Below are 12109 nucleotides of genomic sequence, written 5' to 3'. Positions count from 1 at the left end.
TTGTTTTTTTACTGCACTAAGTACAATTATTACTGACTTTTGAATGATCATTAAACCAGATCTGTCACACATTTCAACTGAAATAAGGACCTGAATGCATATATAGATTCTGATAACATATCTTTAAAAAAATATTATATTCTTTGCACAAAAGGTATTAATAAAATTTGTGAGACATTGTCATTATGTTAATCATTTCTAAAAATCGTTCCGGCATTAAGTATAATCCATTGTCTACATTAGAACTAGCAAATGTTTCTGATTACTTGAAGGATCACATTTGTTCCATAATTAAAATGGAAGCAAGTTTAGTGCTGAAAGAGATTAATATGTGGGTAAAATGATCTTTCTCTCTCTTTCACTCTTAATTTCTTTCGAGCATGCTTGCAGTTGTCATAAATAATAGTGTATACCCATTTAGAAAGACCACATCCACTCCATATTGGTCATCATATGCAATTGTACAAGAAAGTGTGATGTGCCGATCTGTCATCTCTTATGTGCCATGGTTACTCTGTCAAGACATACGGAGATGATGGAGGTTTTTTTGTAATCTGCTCCACGCTTCCTCAAGCCCCACCATGAAGCATGGGGAATCAAAATATTGCTTGAGCTCTACCATACATATACAGTGTTGCTGTAACAAATATTAACTATGAATCCAATGTATATTTTTGTTGTGTTGTAAGTCAGATGACAGTTTGTACATAAAATTAAAGCTACAATAATGTAGGTACATTAAGAATACCAAAAACACTCAAACTGTTTTGATATTGAATTGAAATTGTGTTGCCTTACTAAAATACATTATACAGTTGGTCACTAGATATTTATTTAATTAGCTGTCTCACCTAGATAGGTTGTCATTACCATACCTTTATCCCACAAGAGACAAACTATTAACGTTTAAAATAATGATAATAATAGAGTCACATTTAATGACATTGAGTTTGATGTTTTATATATTATGTGGAAGATTTTGAGTTAATATTTTTTTCTGAACTATTTTCTAGAATATCTCGCTCTGTTTGAGATGTTATTGAGACACTTTGATTCTGACCCAGAGAAGTTTGCTTGTTTAGACCCATCTCAAGTTAACGCTAATGGAGACTGCTTATTCCATCTTCTTGCAAAGTGTAAATTCAGCAACACAGCACTTAAAGCTGTTGAGATACTCTGTGCCCGCAAGCTAAACTCCAGTGTTCGTAACTCAGAGGAAAAACTGCCAATAGATTACATAACCAATGAGAATGACAGAAGGAAACAGTTCCTTCGACTGGTCGCATCTCCAGACTTGCCCCAAAATAGGAGTAGTTCTCGTGTAAAAGACGGAACAATTAAGAAAAGTTCAATACAGCAGACAACAGCCAGGAAGATTACTGAAGTGGCGAAAGGTTCCACACAGACAGAGGCTCAATTAAAGAAAATTGAGGAAATGATCAAACTCTTAGAGGACAGCAAGTTGTCTGTGTTTGATTTATCAGCCAGCAAACCTTCCGTGTCTGGACCAAAACAAGAACCAACTGAGACAATACTGTCAGTGAAATCAAAGCAGGTTAGTGTTAAAGTTACAGAATCAAGTTCATTCACAGACCTAGAATCAAAGAAAAGCAATCAAAATATTGAATCTCATGTCAGTAAGAAAAAGGAGGAGGAAGGAGTGGAACAAAAGGCTGACTCAGATAATGCTGTGAGTTCACTTGCCATGAAACCAGAGGAAATGGAGAAAATAGAAGAGATGGACATTGATGCTCAGGTATTTGCATATATGTTAATTATGTGATGCCTATAGGTTGCAATATATATCTACTTTTTTTCTCCAAAACAATTGGTCTAAGTCCTAATTTCTCATAAAGAAATTGAATCACCTAGATCAAAAAGAGAAATATTCCCCCGAGCCAGATGACACAGGGAAGATCTTATTAGGGTAGAATCACCCTCTTACTCTCAGTCTCTCTATCTCTCTCTCACTTAGAAAGAAATATTAGATTCATACCTCAGAAGTAACTTCACTTCACTGTAATTGTTCACAGTTGTGAAAACTTTATTTATGTTTCTGAGAAGTCATTCTATTCTTTCATACAAAAGGTAACCTGCCATCATAGATGAATGTCATTGTTTATCTGTATTTCTTTGTATGCATATATCATACTTGCCTATGTTGTGTTTCAGTAAATATATGCCTTTCTTGAGTCACATTGGGAGAGGGTAAAAGTACATATAAAGTAGAGTGACTATATTTTACTTGTGGTGCAAGCAGGTGTTACTGAGTGTAGTTCTGTAAAGTATTAAGCTGACTTAATTATGTTGTTATACATACCAACATGTTGGAGCGTATGTCCAAATTACACTAGTGCTGCAATGAACATCACTGTGTTTGCAGCAATGCTAAAGCTGAGGAACTCGCAGTACTAATTAATGGAAACATGGGAACAGGTGAATTTAAATTAGACTATACATGGGTCTGATTAATTGATAATGAAAGCAAGAGTTTAAGCAAAATTAATCTTTTGGGAGCTTACCCTAGCTGTAACTAAAAAAAAACAGACATTGTTTTATTGATATAATTTTAGTCCCTTTGCTGATTTCAGTTTGAATGACTCAAAATCAGAATCTGACTCTAGTGCAGTATTGAAAGGACATGCTTCATGTACATATAGATCCAGAAATTATATTTCTTTGTTTCTCCATTCATGTAACATATTTTTATTAAATATTTTTATTTGTGTACTGACAGAAGAATAAACATAAAAATGTTATGACTGTTTGAGTTTTAGGGAAAGGTTGTGACCAGTACAGTATTGTAACTTGATCGCCAGGGTCAACAAAGTGCCATCTAGCTGTGTAGTGTACCATTCAATATCCTGCCAGGTCAGTTAAATGAAGACAGTTGGCAAATGTGATCTAAATAGTATATGTATTCCCCAGCTAGTCTCATGGTAACCAGAATATTAACTCTATCTAAAGTATGCACAAATATTCATAATTTATAATGTTTTTCTCGATTCCATTCACATCCAAAAATTTAATTTCTTGCTAATACACACAGACTTATAAAACACTTTACTTTCTGAAACATGCTGGACATGTACAAAATGTTTTAGACCTTTCAGCAGCAATAAAATGGATAAATCAGTCATTGGGAGGTTTAAAATAGAAACTTGTATTTAGGTTTGAAATTTTTAAACTGGATTTCATGCAGGAGATTATTGACTTCATAATGTTCTTGAGATAAAAATTGAACAGTGTAATTGCCTTAGTGATTATGGTTAACCACTGGGAGTAAATCATTCAATTTCATGACTATATAATGAGTGCCAGAAAAACAGCTGAGTCATTCTTTAAAAGGCAAAGGAACCTATAAATAAAATAAATAAAATATTTATTAAAATGTTTATAATGATGACTTTAAATTACTGGAGAGCAACAACAAAAAAAGGCATAGTATGCTTGATTATAATAGCAAATCCCTCCACACCTACAACTTTAATGGGGGCTTCAAGTGGCCATTATGGATTGTTGCCATCTCACCACTGTCTGCATGGGTTTCGAGTCTCAGGTTTGGTCAGTGTGAGAAAGCTTGCCAGTAGCTTCTAGTGGTTCTGTGGTTCTTCCTGGGGTTTTCCAGGGTTTTTGCTCCACTAGTTACACTGGCTGCCATGTATAACCTATTTGATGCTGAAAAATGGCATTAAACCCTACAACAACAATAACTTGAATGGTTCTGTTCCAGTCAATGGTCGACAACAGTGCAGCAAAACATACAGCTTTATCATAACATTGAAAAGTTGTTTGTGTATATATGGGAGCAGCTGTTTGCATTTCTGTCTGCAATATAAGAATTATTAAGAGTGGATATGACAACTGTGAAAACTGCTCCAGACTTGTTTCAGCATGTGTGTATTTATGGTTGATTTTGCAAGCATTGGTAGTTTATTGTTATCTTTAACAGGTGGATAGATTAGTTGATTTATAAATTCAGGTAAGGAACATGTTTATACAACCACATTATTTTGGTGCTTGGTTGAGTATGCCAGATGACTGCAGACATTGGCTTGCTATCATTTACCCATGATTGAGAAGCAGTTTTACATAAGACACATTGAAGAAAAGCACCAAGACTTAATGGATTTATTGTGAAAATTGTTGATTAACAACATACAATACATCTTGATGAATTATTTAATCAAATTCTTGTTTATTTTGGCACTAAAGCTTTGTAGTACGTAATAAAAATAGCAAAATAATTGCAAATGTTTGGTTGCCACAATATGTCCATTAAAACTAAGCATGCTAGGATGTTGTATATGGTATAGTTCTAAGTGTCTCCTTCCGGTTCAACATGTACCTATAAATAGGCTGCTTTTCCAAAATGCAGAAGAATTTTGAGCTATGTGCTGTTCCAAAATGGGCTGGTCTGGGCAGGTATTGAACCTGTGACACTTGTGCAGCTGAGATAATGTAGCTCCCTGTGAATAAGATTTGTTTCCAAGCATACTACTTTAACCTTTGTAAATTCTTTGCCAACATTTTTTATACATTTTATTAAAATTTGAATTTATGCCTTTAATAGGTGTTTGATCATTTGGCCTGGGAGGTACATTGCACAGATGATGTGTGGAAAAAGTTGCAGGATAAAGGCATGCCAAAGCAGATAAAGACTAGGATTGTTCAAAGTATTTGCCAGTTGGCCAGTGGGGAATGGCAGCCGCACCTCTGTAAGAAGTTGAGTAAGGTGCCACATGATCTGCAGCTTTATGAAGCCAAGGTGGCCAAAGGTATATATGGCAGTATGTGGTTATGATAATTATGATACCTCTCACTGCAGCAGTGGAAGTTTGATTTTGTCTGGTTGTTTTTCCATTCAGATAATTTGTTTAGCAAGAGCATGCTTTTTGAAGGAACTTAAGGTCAATAGACAATTAAAAACTGCATAAATTGAAATGAGCAGCAAGATGATGTGACCACCTCTGATAATAGTATTTTATTGTCCAGTTGACAACAGAATGCATCCTGCCATTAAACTATTCATGGTTACCATGTATAAACACACTAAGCCTTGACTGAGAAATAAATCTTTTTTAGTAGGATACGTCCCACCTAGTGAAACACTGAAGAAGCTCCCCCTTCGCATAACTATTCCCCCACACTTTAAGATTAATTATAAAGATGATATTAATATATTTGATTAAAAAGAATGAATGGAAATGGCTCCATATGAAAAGACACATGCATTCTGGCCTGCATTGAGTCGATGACTATTGTTATTGTGTTTCCAGCTACCAGGAAATCGGGACAAAGTTTGGAGAAATTATATTTTCCTGACAGTGAAAGGTCCTTGAACTTTGCAAAAAATTGATGAACATTGGGAAAAACCCAGGGATTTTCTGCCACCACATGATGACAAAAACAGTTATATAATTGTTTTATAACTGAGCTGAGCATGAGTTAAATTTATTTTGTGCCAAACTGATGCTATTTTCTGCCCATTTACTCTCAGACAGTCTGAATTAATTTGATCACATATAGAATCTGAAGAACTTTAAACACCAAAGCAGAACCTAACATATGGAGAGATTCAAAGTAAAGTTAACTATTTTATGCTGATTGAGCTCTTGCATAATCCAACCATAATCAGTGAACATTTTTAATCATTTTGGAATTATTTCCAGTCACACATATAATCCATCTTGACAAACCTACAATATGTAAGTCAAAGCAGCCCAGTAGACAGATCGGAAGGGATGTTAATTGTTTTATCTTTCTTGAAATTAGCAGCTACATTGTCTTGTCCAGATCAAACCAGATCAAAATGAGTATTACCTTAAATATAGGACACTGGAATCAAGGTGAGAAAGAAAAATGGATAAAATAGAATTTTCAGTAATAAATTTGCATACATGGGAGAATGTAGCGATTAGTGGAAGGGCTGGAAGAAAACAATCATCTTGGGAGGAAAGCACCCCCAGCTGGGAGGTTCACATGCATCTGTGAATAAGTCTGGGGTAGTCATAAATGTATGTTTAGTAGCACCATCAGTCAGTTTCATCATGTTGTATTTTTAAATGTAGGTGGAAGAGTACTGTGGCAGCTTGCACTTGCTTTCTCCCAGCGTAGAAGCAAAATCATGGACCATTGCCTGGCAGGAGATGAGACGGGTACTTCTCATTCTGTCATCAGTGGAAATATCTACTCAGAAATCATCCGTGTCTGGGACATTGAGCTTGATCACGTTAAACTGCATAGGTACATGCATTTATTTTTACCCACTCCATTATTTAAAAAGAACATGGAACATAGTATTTGTCAGAGGTGTCTGCATGGCAAGCAGATTTGTTGCTATGTTTGTAACAAGCTAGGACATAGCCAAAAGTAATGCACATACCAATAAATAAAAGACATGAAGGCCTATGAAACACATAACCAGCAACAGAACCTTTGTACACTTCTGAGTGTAAAAATTATGTATACAGATTTCAGTTATTATCTCATCTATTTGCAGAGTGCACCTTGTTGTCAGGTAAACGTTGTGAAATGTCAACAAATTATTCTAGAAGTACTATAGCAACATTTTAAAAACATCAATGAATGACTATTAATCTTTGAGACTAGCACATACAGACTTGTTCAAGGTCCAATAATGTGACTATGCCTAAGTTCACAACGAATAGCAATTTATTGTTAAAATTTATCCATCCCATGAAGGCTGTCAAATATCTGATAGGTAATTCTTGTAAGGCAGGAGTGGTTACAATTATGAGACCACTTGTGCATTTTCTTCCAGTAATGATGTGAAATCTTTTAATGACAATATATAATGTAAACACAAGAACTTCTGTAATCTATACAATATTTGGTTTACATAGCTTTCTAGTGTTCCATTTTTCCTCTTATTGTCCTGGATTTTGGACCTGAATATGGGTGTACATATTTTGTGCTAAAAATTCATTTGTTTAAATAAAACATAAATTAAAAACTTTCTTGCAGTTTCCTGTTTAGATCAAACCCGATTCCATTCTCAGAATAAATCCATTGCATGTATCCTTTGTCATGTCAAAAAAGGAAAGCAGAAGATTCAGAATTTTTGCCAGCAAAGAAAAGAAAACAGAAATGGATGGACAATTATGCCATCTTGTTTAGATTTGTGAAACCTTTTAGCAAAGGAGAAAACTTTTCATTTTGCAAAATGTATAATTCTGATTTCGCTGTTGGGTATGGAGGGGCCCATGACAAAACTGCATGAAAAAGCTAATAAACATCAGCTTACTGCTTCATCATCTACAGCACTGTCTGAACTTGCAGTGTTTATAAATATCAGAGAAAACCTTGATATTGATATAATTTGATTGGAAGTTTGTTTCACTAAATTTCTTTTAATAGCTAGTCATGCTGCTGATTTATTTCACTCACTTTTTTCAGACAGTAAAATCACTGGAAAGAAAGGACAAAAATGGTTGTGGAGTTTGTATCCTGCATTTGTAACATCTTTTGGATTATATTGGTGGCATTCCTCATCATCTTAACATATAATGTTAGTGAGTCAACAGTCAGCCTGAATTTTCCTCACAATGGAAAATCTCCTTTCAGTGTCTGCATTGGAAAATACAGCTCTAGATCTGCTGCATCCACCAAGAAGTTTCAATTGATTCCAGACTGTTGATTCTGGTTGCTGGCTACATGCCAGAACTGCCTGTTATTGGTGCTGCCTGCGTCAAATTTAAGAATTTATTGGGAGTCTGTATGTAGCTCTGAATTTCATGTTCAAGTGCAAGTCTTTCACACAGGTTTCGTATTGTGAACAATCTTTGAGCTACCTTATTTGTTTATTTTGGAGCTGAAAGACATCATAAATGCCATGGTTTTGTTTTCTTTGGCACATAGGATTACTGCCACTGGTATTCTAGATTTCACTACACAAGCCAAATGATCATGAAGTGAATTCACAATCCTGTGAGAATGCACTTAATCCCTGTTATGCATTTCCTCTGTATTCTTTAGGCCAACATGAGGTGTTCATCCATCCAGGCTTTTTCTTGATGGTCTTTTTTTGCAGTTCCCTATAGGGCCTTCAAATTCTTTAAGTCACCCAGAAGGCTTCTGTGTGACTTAATGGTCTAAGGCACTTGCCTTTACAGATCACTGATATCTGACCTGTGTCAGGGTGGGTATGAGTCTTGGCTTAGCCAGTGAGTATTTGAGAGAACCTGCAAGTAGCTTCCTATTGGTCAGTGGTTCTTCCAGTTTTCCCAGGTTGTTCCTCCACCAGATGTACTGGCTGTCATGTATTGCCTACCATGTGCTGAAGAGTGTCATTAAGTACCACAAAAAGAAGACAAATTAAGTATCTTGCTTTCCCCAAATATAATCAAGGGATATAACAAATCAACAGTCACCTGGCATATCAGTACATAAATTAATGGTGCTTGTTATTTCCAGTATTCTGACCATCTTCCAGAATCTTTCAGTTGGTTCCAAGTCAAGGTACATCGTTGTTTTGTCTCTATTTCTATATTTGTATGGTCATTAAATTACTCATCCTCATATATTTTGGAAAATGTATTCTCCTGGTCTCTGGTAGATTTTGAAATTTAGAGATTCTGCTTTCGAAAGCAAATTTATTTCTTTTGCAAAGATGAACCTTTTGGTGTAGCCTGTCAAGGTCTGTAACTTTATATATTCCAGTCATGCATAGGGCTGCAACATCGCAAATGTTGTAGGCACTTGGTGGTTGTGTACACAGATTAACCAGGAGAAAATCTTCTCCTTCTGACATAAAGAAACAGAATTTGACTGGCACCATAAAGGGATTAATTCTTCATATGAACATTTGTTTTTTTAGTGAAATCAATTTTCTTCCAGCTAGGCATAATACTGTTCTGAGGTTGTCCTTGGTAGCTCTATGTTTAGCTATTAGTTAAGGCTCATAATGATACATATGTTCTAATCCTGTTCAAGTCAGCCATAAGCTATCATTGTGAATCTTGGCATGAGTCTTCCTTACCAGTCTGTATGTTGTGAAATTTTATTTTTGGTACAAATTGGATTTGCGTTTTTTCAAGCAGATACATTGTTTTTCTTGCAGATCTATTAAAAAATCTGTGAAGAGAATCATCAGGTCTCACAGTTGGGGAAAGACCTGCCATATTCAGAAGAAACTTCTTCCATCCTTTCAGACCCAAACCAGTGCAGAACGAAGGATTCCCATGCTCTTTGTTGAAGTAGAACAGGAGGTCAACTTAAACAGCTTACCTGCACAGCAAAAGAAACAGCTGCAACAATATTTCCCACCAGCAAGTCCAAGCAAAAAAGAATATCACACCCTGAAATTTTACCCCTTTAATTCCACACTTGTCAACCATGTTTTGCAGAATACTGATGTCACAGTGGACTTCCCGTTCTGTGTCACTGAAATGGAACATGCAATCATCACACTTAGATCCAATGCTCCATTACTGCTACTGGGTCGCAGTGGTACAGGTTAGTAGAATTTCCAGTATGTAGAATTATGACATTTGTTTCTAAAAATATCAGTTTTGTTTTGGTTACTAATTTAGGATAGATGACCACATGCCCATGAGATTAAGCAATAGGAGCAGCAGAGGTCCGAAGCACTTTCTAAGTTTGACAACCATGCCTGCCCAATCTCTAAACAGAGCCGATGCAAAGGCACAGTACAAATGTAATGATAATTCTGCTAGCAGAATTGCAGTCATTTTGATGTTAAGATTAAGTTTGGGGGAAGAAATAAAAGCAGGAATCCTTGGAAAGAGTAAATGAAGTCAGTGGATTTTTCAGTCTTGTTACATACGTGGAAAGGACCTTTAATTTTAGCCTTGTTTGATTGGTACTTACTTAAATGTGGCGTTGAGATCCATTTCTGGAGTATTTTTATCTCAGAGTTATGCTGACTTGTGTGAATCCATCTTAGAAAATATGCATATCTATCAAATTGGGTCACTGTAAAAATCATTTATATCAGCTGCTCAAGTGTTTTAGGTTTAGTGCTAGATTCAGTGTCAATTTGGGCTGGTGGTTTGTGTAGCTTGTTGAGTGATCCTGTTGAGTACAGCATTGTCTAACAAAAATTTAAAAAATTTATTAGGGCATTCATGGTCCATGGATATACTTCTGATTTCTTTTATCAGGAAAGACAACCTGTTGCCTGTATCGTCTGTTTTCTAAATTCCGTGAATACTGGACAATGGCCCAGGAAGCTGATGACCCCCTCCAACCACATTCTTTAAAATATGTTTGCCATAAGATGGAAGAGGATAGAAGGGATGAGAGTGATTTAAATGATAAAAAGACATATTCAGGTTTGTTTTATCTTCTGAAATCTAAAATCTCATTTAACAATTATTTGTTTTGCAACACACAGTGTGCACAGTAAACTGAGGAGAATTTATAGGATTTTGTAACATCATCATCCTTTATGCGCTCTTGTACAAAACTATGTGAATAGTGACTAAATATCGTCAAATTCTTTTCTTAATGATTTAGGATGTAGTGAAGTTTCATTTTAAAGCTGTTAAACATTTAAAAGCTCATTTGGATGTAATAGGATGTTGAATGTTGTAGTTGGATTCTTAACTTTCCACAACTATTGACTATCAAAGCCCTGAAAATACCTTTGCACATAACATGTGCCTGTACTGTTGAATTTAATTATATGAAAGTTTAAATAATATCATTTTAATCACTTAGCTTTTCGAATCACTTAGCTGTTGTGACACATTGTATATAATCAAGTCTCATTCTTAATTATGATTAACTAAATATGAATTTATCTAAGTTTGTTTTCTTATTAAACAAATATTTTTTGACAATTTATCAATAACTATGCCTGCTTGTTTGTTTGCCTATAACTATTGACTGTTGTTGAGGTTTATACTATGAACAATACAACTTCATATTGACCAAATATGTGCAGAGCTTGCTGATTCATTGAATTTCATATTCTCCACAGCAAAGGTATCTAATTGTTTCATTACATAATTAATGCCAAATTTTGAAATTGTTTTATGATATTTACAATGTCAGTCAGATGTATTTTGCCTTGCAAATAGGTAATGACATATAAAAGCGAAGGTCAGAAATTTAAGCTTGTTATAAAATAGTCATGACCCCATTTTAGATGCATCTAGTCATAAAAGTAGGTTATGCTGTCATATACAAGTTGATAATGTAACGATAATGGAATTTGATCAGGGGTCCCTGAGTGGCCGAGTGGTCTAAAGCGCTCACCGTTACGGATCACTGCCATCTCACCTCTGTCTGCGTGGGTTCGAATCCAAGGCTTGGCTAGTGTGGGTATGTGAGAAAGCCTGCCAGTAGCGTCTCGTGGGTCTGTGGTTCTTTCCTGAATATTCCAGTGTTCTTCCTCCACCAGTTATACTGGCCCCCATGTATAGCCTATCTTGTGCTGAAAAATGGCATTAAGCCCTAAAACAACAACAACAACAATTTGATCAGAATATTTTTATGAGATAACCATTACTTCACTTGCAATGTGCATAATACTGTATAAATTATATTAATGTCTGGATAAATACAGTATTTACTACTTAATGTCTCAATAATTTATTAAAATTGTGTATTTTTAAAATGATTGTAAAGTACAGTAATCAAAAGCAGTATTTGAACATTTGTTGTTTCTCAGAATGCTTGCAACCAGTAATCACAGTAAAAGTACAGTGATCATAGTAAAAGTACAGTAATACAAAAAGTACAGTAATGACTGTACAAGTACAGAAATACAATAATCAAAGCATTAGCACAATAGTTTGAAGTTTAATTGAAGAGGTATTTTGTAGTAAAGTAATCAATGTAGTCTAATAAAGAAATAGCACATGAATCAAAGGCAGAATTACATAATATCAATCTGTAGTACACTAATTAACTGATTAAAGTAGGTGTACAGTAATTAAATCACTAGTGCAGTAATCAAAAAGTCTGTTTCAGTAGTACAGTTATCAGAGCAATATTGAACATAACTGTCAGGCTCAAACTCAAAACCTCAAAACTAACTCGATAAATATATATATTTAGAGAGAGTTTGTGCTTGGGGTGTGTTATAGCATTACATATAGGTACATCTAGTAGAGGGACA

General features: G+C 35.1%; 1 protein-coding gene across 1 annotated transcript in view; it reads left to right on the top strand.

The window, feature by feature from the left end:
• Positions 1-1023: 1023 nt before the first annotated feature.
• The window catches only part of LOC149787095 (TPR and ankyrin repeat-containing protein 1-like), a 55442-nt gene continuing 44356 nt past the window's right edge, over positions 1024-12109 (top strand). Inside the window, exons 1-5 of the mRNA XM_089977613.1 lie at positions 1024-1756; positions 4574-4778; positions 6072-6246; positions 9083-9477; positions 10146-10316. Of these exons, the coding sequence (XP_089833739.1) occupies positions 1034-1756; positions 4574-4778; positions 6072-6246; positions 9083-9477; positions 10146-10316 (1669 nt within the window). The 5' untranslated portion in view covers positions 1024-1033. The remainder of the gene's footprint in view (positions 1757-4573; positions 4779-6071; positions 6247-9082; positions 9478-10145; positions 10317-12109) is intronic.

The sequence above is a fragment of the Sinohyriopsis cumingii genome, chromosome 12, assembly GCF_028554795.1.
Source record: "Sinohyriopsis cumingii isolate HCF-2022 chromosome 12, ASM2855479v2, whole genome shotgun sequence".
NCBI classification, from domain to species: domain Eukaryota; kingdom Metazoa; phylum Mollusca; class Bivalvia; order Unionida; family Unionidae; genus Sinohyriopsis; species Sinohyriopsis cumingii.
The sequence above is the reverse complement of the archived record's forward strand: the minus strand, read 5'-3'. Positions and strand labels throughout refer to the sequence as shown.